Here is a 22,340-nt window from a genome sequence, read left to right on the forward strand (position 1 = left end):
TTGTTTATTTCAGGAAGGGACAAAAAGACATCTTCATCCATGAGCAGGTCCTCCTCTGGTTTTGAGTCAAGCCACCTCCCGTCCCCAGAGTACCCTGACCTCCCCAAGACCCTGACCTCGACCAGCTCGATTAAGACCTCACTCCAAAGTAAACCAGCATGCCAGCCCTCTATCTCACCATCACTAAGGCCCCGTAAGAGCAGCTTAACTCTGTTAAACCCAGCAAAAGGTCATGCTCCCCGTGGAGCCATTGCAAGGAGCCACAGCTGCGTGGAGCTCAGACGAAACCCAGCACCAGGACTGCTGAGGCGGAGCTTCTCCCTGACCGTCCTCCACAAAGAGCAGAAGAGACGACCCATCAAGCCTAAAAAACGGAATCTGACCCCCAGCATCAAGACTGAGGAGACGGCACAGAACAGAGTGAATCCTCAGAAACACTGTGAGGTCGTGTCTCCGTCCTCCCAGCCTTCAGACACATCATGCAAAGCTGCGTGCAGCACTTTCAGCAGGGACACAGTAAATGTGTCTAAACAAGCAGAAGCAACACAAAGCACGCGCCACCTCCAGCCGCCACCCACAGGCCCAGCAGAAAGGTCCAATTATCCTTTAATAACACCTTCATCACCAAACCCACGCCGAGAGCCCTTATCAACAGAGACTGCCTGTTTGTACAACTACACAAACCGCACGCTGTCAGAGAACACGGCCAGCCGCTCGCTTTCGGCCAACTCTGAAGCCCGCCGGCTGAAAATGAGAGGTAGAAAGAAGCCTTCCACAAACGCAGTAAATCTGGGTTCCCTGATAGAAGACAGACTGTAGCTGCAGGGTACTGATCACAAAATGGAGCCGCTGTCTGACAAGGTTTTAGCCTCAAAAGTTCACCCAACTGTCACCTCACAGATGTTCATCGCTGCTATTGGATGATGATCTTACAACCATATTTCTTTCAGAACATTGAAATACTCGCCCCCGATCTCTGAAGTTGTAACCGTAGAGTGTTTAATCTGAGCTCATTACTGTGTCTGTGGCTTGTTTTTCCACAGTATGCAGAAAGTATAATGAGTTAAGTGTACATGCAGCGTTGTCGCTTTTTATTACCTTTATGTGGATACACCCATTACAGAGTTCAGTCTTCCCTGAGGAAATGTACCTGAGGTTTAGACATGTTAACTCATGTTTATATTACTAACTTATCTGGTTGCACCTCACTCAGTGTGGTTGATATCTGATACCTCAGTGTCTATTTCAGCTCTTCTCCATTCAGCTGAATCCAGTCTGTCGAGGAAACTGCACTTACAACAGGTGATGGCAGTGAGCGGCCATTTATCCCACATCAAACAAAGCTTTCATGAATTAATCACTCTGTTTTTAAGTGTGTATCAGTATATATGTATATGTCTCCATCTCCTTTTTCACAGAAGATATTTCGACATGTTCAGTCAGAAAAAAACAGGCGCTTCAGTTTCAGGGTCCTGGTATCGTGCATGCTGGCTCACTGGCACACTGTGAGCCGTTGTTGATGTTATTCGTAACCGCCGCGCTTTTCCTACTATGACAAGTCAAAAAATATTGTTGATATCAGCTTAATCTAACTGCAAGTAGCGATAGCATTCAGTGAGCAGTCCTATGTGAAGTGTAGACAGAAACGGAGCAGTTAAACAATGACAAACCACCCGGAAAGCATCTGTCTTTATGGAAAAATTAACTGTTTATTTCATATCAATCAATTATGTGCAGTAATTTAATTAAAAGGGTTTCTTTTTTTGTATACTTTGTAAAAATGCAACCAAGGCTTTTAATCACTGTTTTACCCTCATATCAATAAATGTTGGTATGTTTGAATTAAGTTCATCTCTCTCTGTACTCAACTGTTTCTAGCACCAAGCATCTAGCAGTATTTATTATATATTTATTGGGACATTCTCACAAAGCGAGTCGCACCACTGTTAAATTCAGTTACCATTAACTTCAGTTCATTACATAAATTATTTCCCTACACACACTGTAAAAATGGTGCAAATTCTGCAGCTTTTTCCTGTAAGTTTGAATTCGTTGTCGGTTGATTTAAATCTCATGTCTCATGATCTGAAGACGAGTGTTTTCTGCATTAGCTACCAGCAGGATTTAGTGGCAGACTTCGGTCATAGTTTAGCCTGGAGCGGCATTTCATGCAGGCACTGCTTGACCAGCCCCAGTGCGTCCAGGGCGGTACCCCAGGCGAGGGTGACTCCCCAGCCTCCGTGGCCATAGTTGTGGACCACAGGCACCCTGCGACCCTGCAGCTCCACCAGCTCCCTCTCCACCCTCGGGTTCCTCCTGCTGGGCCTCAGGCCGACCCACTTGCTGAGGACTTTGGCCTCGCTGATCGAAGGCTCCAGCTTGCTGCAGTGCATCAGGATGCCCTTCGTTTCTCCTTCGTCCACTTGTAGTCGCCAGTCCTCCTCCTGCCTCGTGCCGCCGGCGGTGACGCAGTGTATGCCAGGGTAAATGTAGGTCTTTCCATCTCCGTCTCTGATGAAGTGATTGAGCCAGGGGGCCTCCAGCTTGAGGACCTGGCCTCTGACCGGGTACACCTTGCTGTCACCCACCAGCGTTTTGGAGCCCAGACCAGAGCAGTTGACAATGATATCATAGCTGCTGCTCAGCTCCTGAAGACTGTTGATCTTCCTCGTTTCCACCTGACCTCCAGCTTTTCTGAATCTGTACAACAACATGATCTCTTGTAATCAGCTATTCACCTCTTCCTCAGTGGAGCCAAAATACAAATTGTACCTGTAAATGTTTTAAATATATTGGAATTACAATAATAATGACCTAACACCTTTGACATGACAGAGACGGTTTAATGTAAAGGACAAACCTCCTCTCGAGCCACGGCAGGTAGCTGGAACATTCACATTTTATGGTGGTGAACGCGTGGCCGAACTTGTGATCCGGAAACCTTTTCAGTTCACTGTCAGTCATGAACCGAAAGCCGATCACAGACTCTGACCAGAAGGGCTTCTTAATGGCTGGAACCTCCTTGAAAATTTGCCAGCTGGAAAAAAGATGCAAACAAAAATCAGTGGATATAAAGAGATCTATTTTAGTAGTGACCTGACTGACTATTTGCCCCCTTTTATAGCCCTGTATAACAAATGATACCCAGAGCTCAGTATTACTCCAGCGGCCGGTGAGTGTTGGGACTGAGCAATGGCCAACAGGTGATCAAAGCTGTCCTTGAACCAGCGTTTTTGTCTTTCCAAGGGAATGTCTGAGAGAGAAAAACAGCAAAATCAGTCAAAACTAATGTGTACTGCAGTGTACATGTACAGGGTGGGGGTAGGTGATGAGTTTATATGCATACTGACTGCACTACATTTTAAAATATAACATCTGAGATAAGGAGATCGTTGCATACCTGGAAACTGTTCAGCAAACAGGATCCCAGCAGCTCCATCACTGGTGGTGTCTGGACTCAACTTGTCGGCCAGCACAGTGACGGAGCAGAAAGGCAGAGCCTCCGCGATGCAGACGGCGGTGGAGAAGCCGATCACACCTGCTCCCACCACTGCAACCCTGACGCGTTTCATCCTGCACAGGCCTGATGTCCAAACTGGAGGTGAAGTGGAGTAAAGAACTGAGCCAAATGCTGCTCGATAGCTGAAAAACAACCTCTGTTATCAGCAGCTGTAAAGCTTTAATCCACAGCGACTGGCTTCTATATCTTAATTGACTGCACAGTCCAAGGTTCAGTAATGTAAACCCTCAGTCCAAGGACTTGTCATTGTGGGATTGCGTTACATAACAGATGCTGTAAACTGGGCTACAGAGCAGGGAGCAGGGCATCACTGCTGCAGACTGCTCCAGTAGTTTTAACCGCGGGTGATTTGAAGTACTTCTTATAAGGTTATATTTAAAATATATATATATATATATATATATATATATATATATATATATGAGGAAAAAGTCACACATTTCAAATGTTAAAATACAAAAGTATAGCAGCAAAATTTACTTTACTTACAGTATGAAAAGTAAAAGTATTCATTATGCAGCAGAATGGCCCTTGTATTATTATACATTATATAATTCTTCTTACTGATGCATAAACGTGTCAAAAAGCATTTTAATGTCATGCTGGTGGAGGAGATGGAGCTCATTTTAACTACTTTATAAACTGATGGACAGTTTAATTTGTGCCACTGCATCCTAATAAAAACAATGGTGTGAAAAGTACCATATTCCCCTCTGTATTTAGCAGAAAAGGCTTTTGTAAAGTACAAATACCCCAAAGCTGTACAGTGCAGAGAGCTCACCCTGAGGCCCCTGGATATTTGGAGCCAATAGTTGGTTTGAAATTCATATTATGTGAAATTAAGCGCCGTCAAAGTAAAACTCCTCAGTTTACCTTTAATGTTTACCAGTGTCCTGCTGGCACTGCACAGGGGAGTGTCTGTATGTTTGTTTCTTCTTCAGGGCGAGCAGGTCCTAAACAACGAGCAATGACAGCGATTATTTATCACTATTATTAAACTCTATTTATTTAACAGAAGTTCTCTCTATAAAAACGTCCCGTGTGTCTCTGATAATCTCTTCTACGTCTACGTTTCGAAACGGCCAGCTCAGACAGAGCGCTCGTGCCATCCACAGTGCGTCTCGTCAGAATCACACCTCTCGCGATAAGTCATGCACGTTCTCGCCCTCCGTCCAACGACAGCACAAGGTAAGGTCCTAAAAGCTCACTATTTTAAATTCCACCGCGGGTTATGGGCTCAGCCTGTCCGGGTCCTCTTACAAACAGAAGTATTCGTGAAATGCAGTCGGTTGAAAACATTATTTCGGCCGCACGCTTTGCTGTTTGTGCTAGTTGTGGCCTGTTTCTCGCTAGCAGCGGGTGCATTGTTGGAGTTAGCATGCTTGCTAACATTCATGTTGTTCACATCGCTGCAGGTTATCTGAAGCTGTGAGACCAAACATCAGCAGATAAACTTGTTTGAACGTGTTCGACAGTAGAAAAAAATACTCGCTGCACTCCGTTGGGGGACATAGATAAATGAAATAAAATGGTAGCAAACAGTGGTTCTGATTTGAATTGACAAAATTGGCTGATAGATCAATCGATCGTTTATGACATTTATTTGGGGTAAAATGCCAAACACTGAGGATTCATCTTCCATTTTCCCACTTACTTACTCATCTTAGTCATTTGGGGTTTTGACTGTTCAGATAAGCAATTTAAAGATATCACTTTGGTCTTTTAAAGGACATTTTTAACTGTGGCATCCATAGACGAGGCTATTTTCAATATCAGTGTGTTGGTTAGTAATTATTTAGTGAAGAAACTGTCACTTGTTTTGTGCAACCAGCAGTCTGAAACAAAAGATATACAACATATATATAATGATACAAAACAGAGCTTTTTTCAGATGATTAGAAAGATAGATGATCAAAATTGTTGGTAATTGTTCTGCTGATTAACTAACCGATTGCTTGCAGCACTAAACTACAGATTGAAAACTGAAAATATTCACTGGACCAGCCCTAAAACAAGAGGATTGGCTTTAAGTTTCTGCAGCTTTTCTTTTGAATGACGCTTCATTGATGAAGTAGAAAGTTTGTGCATTGAAATGCACACAGAGAAAACACAATCCTGTCTCTCTGTGTATCTTATGCACTGTAATGCTGTTTTAATTGAAAGTGTCTTTTCAGTGCCTGCAGGAAGAGAAGTGATTGTTCTGAGATGTCACAGAAAGCATCTCCATCACTCATGGCCCTTCATTCAGATTCTCATAAGCAGAGCATCCTGAGCAAATTCGACAGGCTCAGGAAGAGAGACCTGCTGTGCGACATCACTCTTGTGGTGGAAGACGTGCACTTCAAGGTGCACAAAGCCCTGCTGGCGGCAAGCAGCGAGTACTTCTCCCTCCTGTTCACAGCAGAGGATCGGATCAGTCCGCCGACCTACCGGCTGGATGGCGTGGCGGCCGAGATGTTTGCAGCGGTGCTGGAGTTCATCTACAGCGCCCAGGTGTCTGTGCAGGAGAGCGCCACAGAGCAGCTTCTGGCCACGGCTCGTCTGATGGAGGTCAGCGACCTCGTGAAGGCGCTCGCTGAGCTCACACGCTCTGCTGCAGCGGTTAGAGGTGAGGAGGGAGACGCAGCGCCTGATCCGTCCAAACGCAAACGGGGACGACCGAAGAAGAACGTGAACGTCACAGAGCTGCAGGGCAGAAGTGCACCATGTGAGAGCTCAGAGGAGATGCAGGCTGGAGCTGTGGACTGCGATGATGCCGTAACTGAGACACGGCCGAAAGATGACGCAGATTATAGCCCGGGAGCACACCGGCAGAGCAAACGCAAAATCAGGCCACCGGTAAAATACAAGAGCTATAAGGTGGGCAGCGACACAGCAGGTAGCAAGGAGCCTGGGAAGAGAGGCAGGAAGAGGAAATACCCCAACACTGAGGCCCGATGTGAGGACTGCGACAAAGTGTTCAAGAACCACCTCTTCTTAAAGATTCATCAGAGGACTCATACAGGTAATCTGCACTGGACTGGAGTTTAATGGACATACAGGCAGTGTCCATCACAGCTGTTTGACTCTGGAGCATCTGTCTCTCACCACTGATCAAATGAACCTGTGCCTGTCACTGTGTTTCACAACCTTTCCCCAGGAGAGAAGCCTTTTCGGTGCCTCGTTTGTGGGAAGGGTTTTACCCAGAAGCACACTCTGCTGGCTCACCAGCGCATGCACACCGGAGAAAAGCCTTTCGTGTGCACCGTCTGCTCCAAAGCGCTCTCCACCAAACACTCCCTGCAAGAGCACATGAACCTCCATGAAGGTAGGATCGGACCGGGTCCATCATGTTCTTCGTTCGCCTGATGTGGGTTTGAATTGTGTCTCTTTATCTGCATCTTTAGAAAAGAAGTCCTTCAGCTGTGAGAAATGTGGAAAGATGTTTACTCAGAAGAGGCAACTTAAAAGCCATTCTAGAGTTCATACAGGTCGGAATCACCTCACTTCAACAGCAGCATGTTGTTTATAACGTTATCACTCCCAAAAGCTGAAGAACGTGTTCTTTTTTCTGTTTAATTGAAGGCAAATCGTTACCAGAATGCGCTCAGTGTCACCACAAGTTTATGGACACGGCTCAGCTGAAAAAGCACCTGAGGACTCATACAGGTAAAGTCAAACACCTTCCACAGATCTGGGAATCATTTCTGAGCTGCTGATTTTACTGTGTAGCTAATTTCTTCAATATGTGGCAGCACCTGCTGCAGCCTGCTGGTGACATGAATAATATCCTTACAGGCGAGAAGCCCTTCACCTGTGAGATTTGTGGAAAATGTTTCACAGCCAAGAGCACACTGCAGACTCATATCCGAATTCACAGGTGAGAAGTATGAGTATATAGAAATGTGATCCCGTGTTAATAAAAAAAACATTGATTTTAGCCACTTTCAAACTCAAAAACTAAAATCAGGTTTCCTTTTGCAGGGGCGAGAAGCCGTACGACTGCAGCATCTGCAACAAATCGTTCTCAGACCCCAGCGCGAGACGACGACACGTCACCTCTCACTCAGGGAAGAAGCCCTTCACCTGCTCCTTCTGCAGCCTTTCATTCACCCGCGTGGACAATCTGAAAACACACACCAAGTCCCACAACAAGGAAAGAGCTGCAGCCACAGACGCCTCCTCAGAGGCAGCGGACGCCGCGGCACCGCCGGAGGAGGCGCGCAACATCCTGCAGCTGCAGCAGTACCAGCTGCCCTCCAGCTCCGAGCAGGAGATCCAGCTGATGGTGACGGGAGACGTGGACATTAACTTCGTGCCGGCTCAGGAGCAGGAGATCAGCATCATCACCACAGAGGGGCAGACGACGGACTCGGCCCACTCCAGACTCACCCTCCTCACCCCGTCGTCAGGAAACGCGCAGAACGTGGCTCTGGTCACTCAGGCCGGCGTGGTGGACCAGAACCCTCAGATTCAGACTATCAGTATGTTGGAGGGTCAGATGACGCACCAGCCCGAGCAGATGCATGTTATCACTCTGAGTAAAGAGGCGATGGAGCACCTACAGGCCCATCACGGCCCCCCGCAGCCCCTTCAGATCGCGCCGCGACCCGTCCAGCAGCTGCAGGTGATGCACCAGCCGATCCAGCAGCTGGCCGTCGCTCAGGAGGCCTCGCAGGGCCAGGTGAGCAGGGGGGAGCACAGCCAGGCCATTCACATCAGCAGCCAGAGCAGCCAGCCCATCTCCATCAGCCAGACCAGCGAGCAGATCTCCAGCCACCACATCCAGGGACAGACCTTTCAGATCCAGGCAGGGACCGTCTCCTACCTGTACACCACCGGGCTGCCGCAGGAGGGCTGAGCGTGAGCCGGATCCACACCGACGACGCTGCTGCAGCTACGGTAGGCTGTTTTTTCTCTCAGGATGGCGAAGGCGTGACCTGCCCGACTCTGCCTCTGACTCGCTAAAGTGATGTTCTCACCCTGCCGCATACCAGAGCACCGCTGGCTTCACTTCATGTCAGGACAGAGTGGGACTTCAGGGAAGCTCAGTCTCCTCCTGAATAGCAGTAAACTCCACAAACATCTTGAAGAACAAGTGCTAGAATACAAATAATATGCAGCAGAGCCTGACCGTTGTTGTTTATGATTTATGTACTGACACCGATTTATCTTCAGTAAGATGATATCAGTTTTGACGTTTTGAAAAGCAGCAAACTGGGATGATGGAGCTCCTTTTAAGTGTTAACTTAGGGATTTTATTATCTCATTCAAGTCTCAGGTATTAGTGGATTTTGAGTTGAACCCTGTGCTTGAGAGCAATGCATGAATTAATCTAAAGAACTACAGTAAACTTTAAGGAAACGTGTGAAGAGTGAAAACAATACTTTATTGACAATCAATGGAACTGTATGATGGAGCTGCACTGTGTTCTGGACACATGCACAGTACAGAATGACTGCGGTGGGTGATGCTCTAAAATGGATCATAAAACGCTTTGATGATGAAAACAATGAGCCAAGCCCTTCCTGAGGCTTACGCCTTTGAAAATGATCTAAATATGACTTTGTTGACAGACGGCTGCAGAACGCAGTGAATCGTGGCAGAAGCCCGCAGAGCGCTCTGCATGACAAACAGCAGCTGACTGGTTGAACAGGTTGGTGTTGCTTTACAAAATAAATCTCACAGGCCGGGCAACGTCGCCTCAGCAGTCAGGGCTCGCAGGCGAGGAGGATCCTGAAAGAGCAACAGAGGCTGATGTGAATGTGGATTTATCCAACGACATCACGGCAGCAGTTTGTTGTTATGTGAGGCGGTCAAACATGTCCACATGGACAGGACTTCCACAATATTTTTTACTTTAGTTTTTAGTTACGTAGCTTTGAAAAACAGTCTTATCAACCAGAGCTGTTCTGGAGCTCTCCATCATATGACATGCTCCTCATCAGCAGATGAGTTCTGCCCAGTTGTCGTGAAACTGCAGATGTTTCTATGATTGTTTTAGTCACTTTAAAGAAAAGGTGGACATTCTGGGTCATTGTATGTGCTGATTTGCTTAGATGACACTATAGAATCAAAATATTCATGTCTGTACAGTGAATGTGAAGCTACAGCCAGCAGTAGGTTAGCTTAGCTTAGCACAATGACTGGAAACGGTTGGAAACAGCTAGCCAGGCTCTGACCTGATATAACAAAATCTACCCATCAGCACCTGAAGTTAACACTCTGCACTGACACATTTTTACTTTGGTGTTTGCACAGATTAAACAAGTGAGATAGAACGAGTTACTCAGAGGGGCTTCAGAGATTTTTACCTTCTGACACAGCCAGGCTAGCAGTTTCCCCTTGCATCCATTCTTTATGCTAAGCTAACGTTAACTGGCTGCTGGCTGTAGGTTCATGTTTAATGAACAGATGTGAGACTGCTATTGAGCTTCTCATCTAACTCTCAGTCAGACAGCGAGAACGCAGATTTCCTAAAACGTTGAACTATTCCTTAAAGGTAGTAATTCATCAATAATTTAATTGAAAATAATAATTGCAGGACAACTGGGCAAAAGATCCTGATATATGACTGAAAGCTCTTACACTCACTCAGTGGACCTTGTGGTGAGACTGTCAGCTGTTATTGTTTACAGGGTTAAAATGGCCTTTGTGCTTGTTATATTTTGTTTATACTGTATTTTGTTTTCTTATTGACACTATGATTTTAAATTGTTGTCTTTTTTATATTGTTGTTTTTGTGTGGAGCCCAGGATAACTAGCAGCCACTATGTGGAAGCTAATGGGAGATCAAATCAAGAATAAAGAAGAAGAATTAACTTAAAAACTCCATTTTTAAGACAACATGGAGGAGAAATGAGTTGAAAAAATGAAAATCTGAACACGTATAAACTGGTGAAGATCTCGTAATGTGGACATTAAAACAAACAGAGAAGCCTTCAGCTGTTGTTTCCCTCAGTTTCAACACGTTTCTCGCTCGCTCACCGCTCTCGGTCGGTCTATTCTGGCGTTTGAACGGCTCCCGGCTGTTTCTGCTCTCTGGTGTTTTGGCTCTGCGGAGACGTCCTGAAGTGTGCTGGAGTGCGTGAGTCTGCCAGGCTGCCGACTGGCCCTCTGTAGACCTGAGACACAAATAGAACAGAGACCGAGCTTCACTGCTCAGAAACACCATCTACAATGACTTAAAATGTCATCACAAAATGTAACGGGGATCTGATGAGACAGTGGCTTTAATTTCACTCCTGAAGCGCATGAGCAGCTAGAAATCATCATCACTTCGCTGCTCTGAGATGAAGGTGGGACTAAGGAGGGACAGGCAGCTGTGATGAACAGACACAGGGCGAAGAGGGAGTGAAATGTCAGATCATTTCTGATGAGACACAGCGAGCGTCTCTGCTGACGTACCTGTCGTTGAGGTGCACCTGGAGAAAGCCGCCTCCAAGTCGTTCACCTGGCTCTGCAGCCTGTCCGCCTGCTGAAAGGCTTCCTGTTTGAGGCTGAGCTCTCTCTGCAGCTGGCCCCTCACCTACATCCAACCAACAGAGCACAGGAAGCCACAATCTGGTTAATGTTTGAAGTTTCGTTTTGCCGTGTGGCCGACGTGTTTCAACGGCTCGCTGATGGAGGACAGACGTTCAGAGGAGGGACACGACTGACTTCTGTCATTCTCTGACCTCTAGCGCCACCATGAGGTTGACATCTGTGGTTCAGGCTCTCATGTCTCATTAACAGTTGGGTGGAGCGTTTATGTTTTCGCTAATTCCCTGACTTTTCATCTCGCACCATCAGCGGGTCGAAATCTCACCACGACCGATAATTTACTAATGACACACATGGACACTTTAAATGTTTGTGATTTTCACAGCACACACACACACACACACAGACTTCAGTCTCCTGAAGCTCGTTTACAGACCTGTCGGATCTCCTTGGCGCTGCGCTGTCGGTGGAAGCGGTTCATCCTGCTGCCTCTGTCCAGCTGCTCGCTCAGCGCCCTGAGCTGCGTCTCTCTGTCCTCCACGTCGGCTCTCATTTGTTCCAGGCTCTGCACTCGATAGGTGTCCAGCTCCTGCCTGCTGCGGGCCTCCTGCGCAGACTGATGCCTGAACAGCTGGAGCTCCTCTGCCTGTGTATCAGAGGGTCTTCAGTGAAAACATCCAGGCTTCCAGTGTCGGACATTATGACCATTTAAAACCTCACAGCAGAGTTTTACATGAATGTAAGTCTGCAGATACTTCAGATGTGTAACTGTGCCCAAATAGAGACTTCAACCACTAAAAAAATCAGATACTGTGGCAGTTACACAATCATTCACACAATACAGGCTGACATGAGATCATAATACAGTAACTACAGTACAAAAATACTAAATAAAAGTAAATAAATAAATCAGTGTTTGCAGCTTTTTCAATGTAAATTTATTCTGGTCATCTCTATTAAATGATAGTAAACTGAAAATCTGTAAGTTTTGCTCTGCAGTCGGTGTTTGGCAGCTGAAGGGTGGACGATGCTCCACGTACCTTCCTGGTGAGCAGCTTCTTGGTGCTGCTGCACTCGGCCTGACGCCGGGTCAACTCCTTCCTCACAGCCTCCAGCTCCTCCTGCAGGAAAACCACCTCCTCCTCTGACATCATCTTCACCCTGAGAGCGTCGGTGCGGCTGCTAATCTCCCTCTGGACAACAGGAAATACGTGATCATCGTTAGCTGAATCACTGTGATGCTACGTTTACTTTCCCAAAAAGTGTTTTATGATACATAAACGGGCGTGAGATAAATACAAGAACAATGAAGAGCTGAAGATTGTATAAGGGTTTAAATCAGTTAAACATATTTAGTATTTAATTCACTGAAGCTTTTGACAGACATTACGACATCAGGAGCACAGGCAGCAAACACAAGCTTCTGACTCCTGGTGTTCGCTTTGACTCAACACGCTATCTGACTGGCTCTCGTGGTCGTCCTGCAGGGGCTGAATCTGATTTCTATATTGATCCCTCTGACCTGCTGAGTCTGACGCAGCTGTCGGTGAAGTTTCTCCTGGTCGGCCAGCCGCCTCCAGCTGCTCAGAGCCTTCAGCTTACAGAGCAGAGCGGCCAGCCGGCTGTTCTCCAGCTGCAGCTCGTGGACCTCTTCTTTCTGAGACAAGAGGCAGGACACGCTGACGTGTTTGTTAAAATCAAGAAACGCATGTTTCAAAGACTGACAGCCTGAACACATAAACACCTTAGTGAGTTCAAACATTGACTGCTGCTGTGCGGTAAGCATCTCTTACTTCCTCTAAGTGCAGACTCTTGCACCGTCTGCCTCACTGTACCTTTAACTGTGAGACTGTGAGTGTGTCGTCGTCTTCGGTGCAGCCGTACTTCTTCTTGAGTTTAATGATTCTGTCCACTCCTTCGCCTCTCACTCTGTTCACCATCTCACTCACATCCTGCTCCATCTGCCGGCGGTACTCATCAAGCCCGGCCTGGGGTACAAATGCGACATCTTACGGCTGTTCTGTGTTACGTCTGTTTCCATCTCCAGATGTGGAAATCTGAATTTTATGATCCACATATTTGATTTGGCACAAGCACTTTCAGATTGAACCCTCCTCATTTGTCCAGGCTTGGGACCAGCAGCTAGGACTGCACTGCGCTTTAGTGTTTTGCCCGTGGACACTTTGACTTGACGGGGATCAGCAGACGACTCTAACTTATTAATTAAGCTGCAAATGGCTTAGCTAATGAATTTAGCTAATTTAGTCAAACGCACTTTAACTCCAGAAATCAGTCAGAGGTGAAAATTATTAAATCAAAGCAGAAGTTTTCTCACCTTCAGCTGGATGCAGGTGGAGAAGAGTCGTCGGACCAAAGGCTCGTAGCGTTCTTTGAATCTGAGAGCGAGCTGCTCCTCTAAAGTGCTCCTCTCCTGTTCCAGGTGGGCGACTCGGGCCTGCAGGGCTGAGACCTCCAACATCATCCCACGACACACAACAGCCACCTGTTGCACACGCACACACACACACACACACACACACGAGTCAAACACACACTTGTTTAAGCCTTCATTTCAAAGCTGACGCAGACGATTACAGCAGGTTTTAGAGGTTTCCTGTCATCAAGCACTGGACTAACTGGTTTATTGCCAACCTACTTGGCAATAAACCTGATTCTGATTCTGAATAAATGCATTTTTTATTTTCCCGTTACACCATTAAAAGGGCTCATCCCTCATGGGATTACATGACACAGTAAGACTCCACAAACAACAGCTTCCTGTAGTAGACGTTCATGATCCAAAGAAAACAAATCTCTGTATGTTTTACACTCAAAAACACATCAAAAGCCACATGTGTATATTTTTTCTGTATGATGAGGCTTCATCCAAATACAAGATTTCTACTGAAGAACTGGTGAGATACAGACTCTTAATGTTTGCTTTACCCTGATTTATTTCCCTTGAGTCCCGCTGCTAAAAACTCCACCTTCCTTTGACTAAAACACTTCATTTCCCAGCTCTCTGGGCCAACAACAGCAGGAAACAGACGTGTGTGAGCACAAAGCAGCTCAGCACAAATACATGAGTACTCACTATAAGAGAGTAAAAACCTGAGATGAGGATTCAAGTCACTTTATCTCCCACGGTTTTTCTTATTTCCTACATATGACCCACAAAGACATTGGTAATAGTCACCTCTATGTAAGAGCCACTTGTCTCAGAGTCCTGCGGATTCTTTAAATCCTGAAGTTAAAATGGAAAAGAAATCATACAAGAGGTTTAAGAACAACACAGTAACGATTCTGTGAGGCAGAAATCTATAAAAATGTTAAGTGCCAGTAACATACTGCATCGTGTCAGGAGGCGATAATCCCCACGCCTACCTGTTCTCTCTCATACAGGAGCTGAGTCTCCTGCTGCAGGATTCGCTCATAAAACTGCGAGTAGAGCAGGAAGCTGCGGCGCTCGCGCTCCATCAGGGAACAGCCGAGGTGAGTGAGACACTGCTGGAGGCGAACCTGAGAGACCCTCACCTGAAAGAGGAGACACTCAGCATGGAAACCTCTGCAGCTTTCAAACAGAGGGACAGTGAAGCTCTTCATACTGTCCTGCTATAACAACTACAACACTGGTTACTGATCAACACGTTTCAGGCCAGAACTGGAAAAGGAGCAAAAGAGCACAAAGAGCCTAAAAATGTGATTCATTACAGCTTCTAGTTACCTCAACCATACTGCCATTAATGAATCCAAGAGATGAACTTTCATCAATCAGCAAATACTTTGTTTACAGTCGCATATGTGAGGTGTAAAGAAAAGAGAAAATAGAGGAATTTATCTTTTTAAAGTCATAATCTGCCTTTAAATTGACTTCTTGAGTAATTCACAGTACCTGTCCCTCAGCCTCTTCAGCTCCCTCCATCAGCTGCTGGATGAACGCCTCCACAATCTGCGGCCGCTCAGGAGACAAGCTGTGCTTCAGAGGCGCTCTCTTCCACAGCTCTGACCACACACACAAAATCATCAACGCCGTACTTTTCTCTTTGGTGTTAACTTAGAGTTAAACTTCGTGTTTTTCGGGTACCTGTCGGGAGGCCTGAGTCCTGTCGAGTTCTCTCTGAAACCACCAGCGTCAGCTCTGCGCTGATCCTCCTCTGCACCGCTCGGATCATGTCGCACTCGCTGCTCTCCAGAAGTTTGTGAAGCTGAGAGGAAGACGGTGTTTTGTTACAAGGTATAAATACACCAGACAGTAATGCAGTTGGTACTTGTACTGCACCTGCCAGGTTTTCACATCAACCTCTGAGGCTCCAGGTGGAGGCAGGAGAGACTGGCTGCCAGAAATGAAGACCTCGTAGTCCCGGCCCTTCCCCATCTGTTGAGCCAGCGCTCTCATGCTGGGGATGAAGACTTCAGCTCTGTGACGCGATTTAAATATGAGATTAAAGATGTTGAAAAGTTTTGGAAAGTTGAGATTCTGAGTTCATTCTTCCATCACTATGGTTGCTGCCCCCTCAGCTCCTGCAAACCAGCCATCTCTGGTCGATGTGAAACGCATCACTACAGGGAACATCGCCACAGACATCAGAGTGTGGATCATTTGGTCAGGGCTCATTTATATGTAAAAGTCCCACAGTCCAGCTTGAAGGACATTAAAATACACTTTAACTGCACCTAAAGTCCTCATGAAAACTGGACAAACTGCACCTGCTCAGGAAGAAAATGGGATGAAAGCTTCAGATCGGCCACTAATGGTGAGCTTGTAATAAACTGTTTAACTCTTTAAATTTGATCATTTTCAATATAAAAAGGATTTAAGGATTTAAAGAACACATCAGAGGAACACGTCTGTATGTTTCACAGTATATTATACTGGTAGTAGATAACACTGACTGACTGCTACGATCTGATCTAAACAAAAGCTAAGCAGTCGTGTCTGAATGCATTAAAATCCTCTCTGTTTCCGACCACAGTACCTGTAGAGTTTGACGAACTGTTGATACGAACTGGCCGTCCCGAACACTCCAGCGCCCAGACGTCTTCGGGCCCAGCTCTCCTTGAACGCCTGCAGCTGCTTCGTCAGCAGAAGGAAACCTTTCAGCACAGACTGAACTCTGATTGGATCCTGAAGAGGAGCAGTGGAGACTGACACGCAGGTCTCCTCTGCTTCAGCTTCCAAACAGAGTTTATCCCCCTGAAGCGAAGACAGAACACAGTAAACATGAAATGACAAGGCTGTGAGTAGACTCACTGACACATTCAATGAATTACAGTTTGCATTCACAGATCCAAACTAACTTGTTTGTGTCACTCAACACGATATGCTAATAAAACTTTTACTTTGTTAGGATTCCCATCGTGCAGAAAGTCGTCTTTGTCGCCAGAGAGACAAACTGGCTCTGCCTCTCCTCCGCCGTTCAGGACGTCCTCCATGAGCAGCGACACGCCGAGGATGGCTGCGTTGGCCTGCAGTCTGCTGCGATCGCTCAGACCGCTCAGACACAGCTGCAGACAGACACGACCGCTCTGAATTATCCTGTTTGTTTTTATCTCCACAAAAAGACCTGCAGTCATTAAAAGGTGTTTTTCTTCTAGTTCACCCTCCAAAAGATGCAGCTCAGTGTTTCAGACAGTGTGCAGGAAGTATTCAGATACTTTTATGAGTAAAAGTACTAATGCTGCACTGTAATAACACTCTGCAGTGGTTACATATAACACACCTTTTATACACTTTTTGTGCTGAGTGGTATAATAGGTGCAAACGTAAAGGTTCATCATCCAGGGAGCACGACTGTGTGTTTATCTGTGTGCCAGAATTTGATATTTGTCGTGTACAAGTGACCATTTTGCCCTGATGATGACGATGCTGGAGGAAACACGTCATCACCGTCTGGGGCCTAACAGTGTTAGTGCCTAAAGTTTCATGGCACTGTGGTCAAAGAGGAAGAAACACATGTTCAACCTGCATGCAGTACTCAATGGGAGGGATGTCCCAGACATGCAGAGGGAACGATCCCTGACAGGCTATGAAGCTTCTCCATGGATACATCCTCTGTGCCTGCAGGGACAAATGAAGCACAGTCGAACAGCCTGACATGCAGTGTTACACTTTAAACTGATACAAAACCGTATTTGTCCACTGATGTCGTGTACACCGACCTGACAGCCGCGAGTCTCTAGAGGTCGAGGAACAGGCAGCGTGAGACTGAACACATCAGTTTGGATACTGTCACTCAGCAGGGGGAGGGCCACCGCCATGTTGTCGCTCACACTCTGGTAAGAGGTAACATCACCAGAGGAGAGGAACCCCTCCCTGAAACAAGAGAGACATGACGGAGAGAGAGGACTGTTAATTCTCTGGTAGTGAGTCAGGAGGTAACAGGAAATGACATGCAACAACAACATGTCCGCAAGAACCCCAACAGTGTTACATTTCATGCAACATCAGGTGTTTGAAGAGACCAAACGGCCAACAGGACCTGAAGTGTGTTTGCTGCTCACTGACCTGATGAGGTGTCGGACAGCGGTGTCAAACTGCAGCAGGAGGACCTGCCGACGCAGCTGCAGCAGGCGGCCCACACACTCTGGGCTGCTGGGATCCGACAGACGGTCGACCTGACGCTGGATCTCCAGCAGCTCCGCTCCTGTGCGGCACCACACACACGTGCGATGGGATTACTGTGATCCACCGTCAACATACTGGTTTATACTGGTCTGTTATTAGACACTGAATGTTGCCTGGTCGCGTGTTTTATGCATGAACAGGAAGTTTTCTGTAAATAAATGATGCAATGACTGAACAATGATCAAAGCAGTTGCCAATTATTGTTTTGTCAATTCATCAATCAACTAACTGGAGCAGCTGTATTTGTAGAAAGTGTTGGGAAAGTACAAGTACCTCAAATATGTTCTTCTGCAAAACATATGTATTTTGTGACATTCCACCGCTGGCTAGTAGTTACTTTGCAGAATGCACTACATGCATAACTTTTACCATAATGGGATATTTCTACATTGTGGTGTTACTACTTTATGTGTATATAACATCTCTATATAATCAGGTGTGATGCTTTGCTTATGACATCCACCTACCAACACCTTCAGCGCCTCCCCAGTCAGCTGCCAGTGAGTCTCCTGTGTTTCCCAGTCTGGAGAAACTCACCAGATAATAAAATACGTCATGAAGAGCTGAAACTATCTGCAGAGTGTGATGCAGAGCTGCAGCACACGCCTGTTGAAATCAGACCACATGAACAGAATAATCAATTCCACACTGATGCACCAGCTCTTCAGAGAGGCAGCAGCTCCCTTTAACATGTGCTGCGCTGCTGTATTGATAACCTCAGTCATGACGGGTTTAAGCGTCTCACCGAAACATTCAGTGTGTTGAACATGTGAAGCACTTGAGAGAAGTGAGGGATGAACCAGAGGTTGAGGAGAGTCTTGCCGTCTGCAGACAGCAGCTGCTGCGGCCGACGCTGAAAGCTCCTGTTAGGGGGGAGTTTGATTAGTCACGGTGTTTGAAGGGTGGAGACGTATTCATGTCACCGTGTCTCAACTTTTTTGGGAATCTTTTTTTGGTTGTACTTTTATTGTTAGTGTGCATTAATAGAGAAATAGATTATCTTGTGCAAAAGCTTGTGGGTTATACACAGTATGTATTTTTTATAGTGTGTTCATCACAGAAGCTTTGAGTGTGTTTTTAGGGGTGAGCTAAACATTTTTAAACATTTGAACTTGGCAGACAGAAATGTGGTCTGTTTAAACAAATTTGCTGTTTTGGGTGCAAGCGATGCTCTTTCCACATTCATAATAGATCAAAATCAAGCTGGCTGTACCGGGGGTCGGGGCAAAGGTCGGCTCCTGAATCCAAAATGACCTCTGGCTCGCCTGCTTGTCCGAACATGAAGTGGGACTGACGGATGGAGGGGACGTCGTCCAACAGGGAGGTTAGACTGTTGTAATATGCAACAATCTGCGCTCTCACACAGTGAAGAGATATCTGTGTGCTGAATCTGTGAAGAAACAGGCCGACAAAGAGTTTACCTCCAACATGCTCTTATGTAGGAGGAGGGAAAACCTCAGTGGGGTTGTGTATTGTCCTGTAACAAAAGGAATGCAGATGTTTTCCAAGGACATACTTGTTGAGAAAGTCGATTATGAGCCTCCTTTTGATCGCTGCAGCTTCCTCCTGCGGTGTGAGAGAAATTAATTTTACTTCACGGGCAGCCAATCACATTTGTCATCCTGCTCAGCCGCCTGAGAATCATCCACCGCTGCGTGCGACTCACCAGGGTTTTTATAAGACCCCCCACGGCCTGTTTCTTCTTCAGAAATGAATTCAGCATCTCGTCACGCAGACCCACTTTTTCCAGCTGGATGGACACAAAAGCTTCCCTCAGCCTGAAGTAACAAACAACATTCTGTTTATTAAAGAGCAAGAACAAGAGCTGTTAATCAACGCCAGCACGATCTGTTTTTTAGAGGGGAAACGTACCTCTCTTTGGTCGTGGTGGGAGTTCTTGCTGAGCCTTTGGAGGGTGAAGAGTCAGATTTTTGCTGCACTTTGTTGGTCTCGCTTCCACGTTTGGAGTCAAATTTTACATCTTTGTCGTAATGAAAAGCAGCTTCACTCTGAGAACAAACAGGAAACAAACTGAAATATTTGAACAAAAGGTTATTTATGTCAAAGTGGATTAAAAAGTACAATATTTGCCAGTGACGCATAGCGAAGCGCTCGTACTGAGACCCACCTCAGCAGGAGGCGTCGCCCTCTGCGCCCAGCGACAAAGACAAACCAGCTTCACAGCACTTATCAGAGCGTTCTTCTGTGTGACCTGAGAGGCCAGAGTCACCTGCAGGTTCTCGATACTCGGCCTGTTCATGAGCTGTGGCGAGATAAGAAAGGGAATCGGGTCAGTAAGTAATAGCTTGATTTACAATTGCATTGGCTAACTTAATTTTGACGCACGTGAATAACCGCCTCCTCTGAGCTGAAGCTGAACCTCCCGATCTGGTTCTCGTCCAGTTCCTGGATGCTCAGAGGCAGGTGGGACGGGGTGAACCTGCAGCAGACAGTGCACTTTAATCCCCTTTCAAAGACACTTCAGGCCTCTTGTGGAAAAGCAGAAATAACAGAGTGCACGCAGAGGGGAAGAGCTGAGAGCGGAAAACATGCATTCAGAAGGCAAATCCAAGCATCTGTTTGATATCAGTGAAGAACATGCAGCAGTGCAGCGTCTGCATGATCTTCAATGTGTCTGTTTGATATGAGAGCAGCTGGATCGAGCTTTGATGTGACCGACTGGAAATAAACTAGAATGTCCAGAGGTAGACTTTAATCAGTGGTGGAAATTAACCAACTGTGCTTCAGTGCAGTTTTAAGGTGTTTGTACTTTTACTCCACTACTTTTATCTGACATCTTTAGTTAACAGTTACTTTTAAGATGAAGATTTTACAAAATGGATCATCAAAGAAGCTTTACAACTACAACACAGTGTTCAAGACTACACCAGTGGTTTCAAAGCCAAGCACCTTTCAGGAGTCTGTGAGCTGTTAAAAGCTCCGCCACAGAGTGATTTTTGCCTCTTAAATTCTCACATGGTTTCAGTTGAGGAAGTGCTCACAAAAATCGAATATCACGTCAAAAATCGAACATTAGAGAAAAAGGAAAAAAAACTGAAAACAGATGTTTCAGTGTGTGTCAGAGCTTTGATTTTTCTTCTTCAGTCTCCCATTAATCATCTGTCGACCCCTCAGATATACCTGGTGTCCCTGCACGCAGTACAAATGTGTATATTAAATAGTTTGAACGTGCTGCTTATTCACTGAGGCTTCAGTATTTATAATCTAATGACATCACAAATACTCATGTATCAGTCAGAGGGACCAAACCAGTCCTTTACTTTAATACTTTAACTACATTTTACAGCTAATACTTGTTTACTTTTAATGCAGGAGTTTTACTTTTAATGGAGTATTTTCACTTTGCTGTGTTGGTACTTTTTCTTAGATAAAGGATTGTAATACTCCTTCCACTGCTGATTTTAATCATGGAAACGGGACGTGTAGTGTGGTTATTCACCTGTCCACAGAGGCGTCACCTTCCAGCACCGCTGTGATAAAAACAGGCCTCTGCTCTGCTTCGTCTTTGGGTTCAGCGACCTCAAACTGCACCGGCCGCAGATAAAGGTGGAAGTCATCGAAGCCGAGCTCTGAAGCCATGTTTCTGTACAACCTGTGAAGAATTATTCAAAATGGGATTTGGACAAAGTATTCATCATTTAAAGATTTAAGATAATACTAGAATAAAATTCTTTACTGGTATATTTAGTATAGTTTCAGAAATTATTAATCTGAAATCATTGTGAAAATCATTAAATATGAGGCAGCGTTCATATTCAGGGACCAGCAGGGGGCCCACAAACCAGATACATAATACATATATTTTAGAGACTGAGTTGCTTTAAGGTGCTATTTAGACAAATTCTTCTTTCTGACTGTATTAAAAAGTCACAATTCTACAATCATATTTCTAATTCTGCTCTGTGGCCTATTTTGTGTTCTCTGTCTTATGTTGCTTGTGTGTAACTCAGAGTTTTATACTGAGAATGTAAAAATAAATGCTCAGATCACCCTGCACACACCCTTTAACCTCGGTGTGACCGGTATCTTAACTGTGCCAGATGTGCCGTCTCTGAGGCCGACTCCAGCAGACGATGGCGGACGGTGACGAGCTCCAGCAGCCTGGAGAAAGTCTCCACAGCATACAGCTGTTTCTCTCTTCCCTGCATCATGTCCCTCTCCTCTGCTGATCTTACCAACGACAGTCCCACCGTTTGGACCAAAATCGGGTCGTCAAAAAACACATCTGAGAACAACTGACAGAGGAAAGAAAGAAGTTACACTTACTTACTTTGTTATGTTATGTAAACTGATTAAAGGTCCAGTGTGTAGGATTTACAGGGATCTATTGGCATAGATCCCTATAATTATGTTTTAATTTGTGTATAATCACCTGGAAATAATAATATTTGTGTTTTTGTTACCTTAGAATGAGCTCTTTATGTCTACAGAGGGAGGCGGCTTTACAAATCCCACTCTGGTGAAGGTGTGACCCGCCCTACTCTTACACTTAAATTACAAGTACTGGCCAATCAGAGGCAGAGTAGGGTGGGATAATTTAGCCAGAAAAAGAGGGTCTTCCTCCATAGAGTCCACCATGTTGTGTTGCCGTGTTTCGCCTCTTGCAGCGCCTGTCATGTTTTCTGTGACCACTGTAGGGCAGTGTGAGCTGAGGTGCATTTAGTTAGTTGAAGTCTGCAACCTCACAACTAGATGCCATTAAATCCTCCACAC

The 22,340-nt window shown here is 45.8% G+C and overlaps 4 protein-coding genes across 6 annotated transcripts in view; 2 read left to right on the plus strand and 2 right to left on the minus strand.

The window, feature by feature from the left end:
* Positions 1–1,843, plus strand: part of sash1b (SAM and SH3 domain containing 1b) — a 48,202-nt gene extending 46,359 nt beyond the window's left edge. For both annotated transcript variants that reach the window (XM_076748212.1, XM_076748213.1), the window contains exon 18: positions 14–1,843. In XM_076748212.1, the coding sequence (XP_076604327.1) occupies positions 14–819 (806 nt within the window). In that variant the 3' untranslated portion in view covers positions 820–1,843. The remainder of the gene's footprint in view (positions 1–13) is intronic.
* Positions 1,690–4,661, minus strand: ddo (D-aspartate oxidase). 2 transcript variants are annotated; one of them, XM_076748216.1, is made up of 5 exons: positions 4,394–4,661; positions 3,401–3,595; positions 3,145–3,253; positions 2,861–3,037; positions 1,690–2,700 (listed from the first exon to the last, which is right to left on the minus strand). In XM_076748216.1, exons 2-5 carry the CDS (start codon positions 3,570–3,572, stop codon positions 2,142–2,144), a joined length of 1,017 nt encoding a protein of 338 aa, XP_076604331.1. In that variant the 5' UTR covers positions 3,573–3,595; positions 4,394–4,661; the 3' UTR covers positions 1,690–2,141. The 2 variants fall into 2 exon arrangements, with proteins under 2 accessions (XP_076604331.1, XP_076604332.1); XM_076748217.1 differs by having other exon boundaries at positions 3,401–3,642; positions 4,394–4,659.
* On the plus strand, positions 4,659–8,927 carry zbtb24 (zinc finger and BTB domain containing 24). The gene is made up of 7 exons (XM_076748215.1): positions 4,659–4,708; positions 5,695–6,524; positions 6,660–6,827; positions 6,907–6,990; positions 7,085–7,168; positions 7,298–7,379; positions 7,484–8,927. Exons 2-7 carry the CDS (start codon positions 5,726–5,728, stop codon positions 8,358–8,360), a joined length of 2,094 nt encoding a protein of 697 aa, XP_076604330.1. The 5' UTR covers positions 4,659–4,708; positions 5,695–5,725; the 3' UTR covers positions 8,361–8,927.
* A 175-nt stretch (positions 8,928–9,102) lies between these two features.
* On the minus strand, positions 9,103–21,813 carry LOC143331390 (coiled-coil domain-containing protein 162). Its single transcript, XM_076748211.1, has 28 exons — positions 21,660–21,813; positions 21,067–21,219; positions 19,953–20,046; positions 19,735–19,869; positions 19,479–19,615; positions 19,273–19,384; positions 19,123–19,172; positions 18,820–18,996; positions 18,352–18,469; positions 18,074–18,212; positions 17,487–17,625; positions 17,141–17,294; positions 16,944–17,039; positions 16,322–16,486; positions 15,958–16,175; positions 15,261–15,399; positions 15,066–15,186; positions 14,874–14,983; positions 14,366–14,515; positions 14,178–14,225; positions 13,317–13,484; positions 12,817–12,969; positions 12,504–12,638; positions 12,022–12,174; positions 11,418–11,627; positions 10,907–11,027; positions 10,487–10,623; positions 9,103–9,235 (listed from the first exon to the last, which is right to left on the minus strand). The coding sequence occupies exons 1-28, from the start codon at positions 21,776–21,778 to the stop codon at positions 9,182–9,184; spliced, it is 3,705 nt and encodes a 1,234-aa protein (XP_076604326.1). The 5' UTR covers positions 21,779–21,813; the 3' UTR covers positions 9,103–9,181.
* Positions 21,814–22,340: the final 527 nt, after the last annotated feature.

Source organism: Chaetodon auriga, chromosome 14 (genome assembly GCF_051107435.1).
Source record: "Chaetodon auriga isolate fChaAug3 chromosome 14, fChaAug3.hap1, whole genome shotgun sequence".
Classification (NCBI taxonomy): Eukaryota; Metazoa; Chordata; class Actinopteri; order Chaetodontiformes; family Chaetodontidae; genus Chaetodon; species Chaetodon auriga.

Coding starts and splice junctions, on each gene's coding strand:
- ddo (XM_076748216.1), bottom strand. CDS start 3,572: ATGAAACGCGTCAGGGTTGCAGTGGTGGGAGCAGGTGTGATCGGCTTC. Junction 3,254..3,400: donor GTTTGCTGAACAGTTTCCAG/GTATGCAACGAT, acceptor TTTCTCTCTCAG/ACATTCCCTTGGAAAGACAA. Junction 3,038..3,144: donor GGAGTAATACTGAGCTCTGG/GTATCATTTGTT, acceptor TCTTTTTTCCAG/CTGGCAAATTTTCAAGGAGG.
- zbtb24 (XM_076748215.1), top strand. CDS start 5,726: ATGTCACAGAAAGCATCTCCATCACTCATGGCCCTTCATTCAGATTCT. Junction 6,525..6,659: donor TCATCAGAGGACTCATACAG/GTAATCTGCACT, acceptor ACCTTTCCCCAG/GAGAGAAGCCTTTTCGGTGC. Junction 7,380..7,483: donor ACTCATATCCGAATTCACAG/GTGAGAAGTATG, acceptor TTCCTTTTGCAG/GGGCGAGAAGCCGTACGACT.
- LOC143331390 (XM_076748211.1), bottom strand. CDS start 21,778: ATGATGCAGGGAAGAGAGAAACAGCTGTATGCTGTGGAGACTTTCTCC. Junction 17,626..18,073: donor GGGAGGCGCTGAAGGTGTTG/GTAGGTGGATGT, acceptor GGTGCCGCACAG/GAGCGGAGCTGCTGGAGATC. Junction 11,028..11,417: donor GCGCCAAGGAGATCCGACAG/GTCTGTAAACGA, acceptor GGTTGGATGTAG/GTGAGGGGCCAGCTGCAGAG.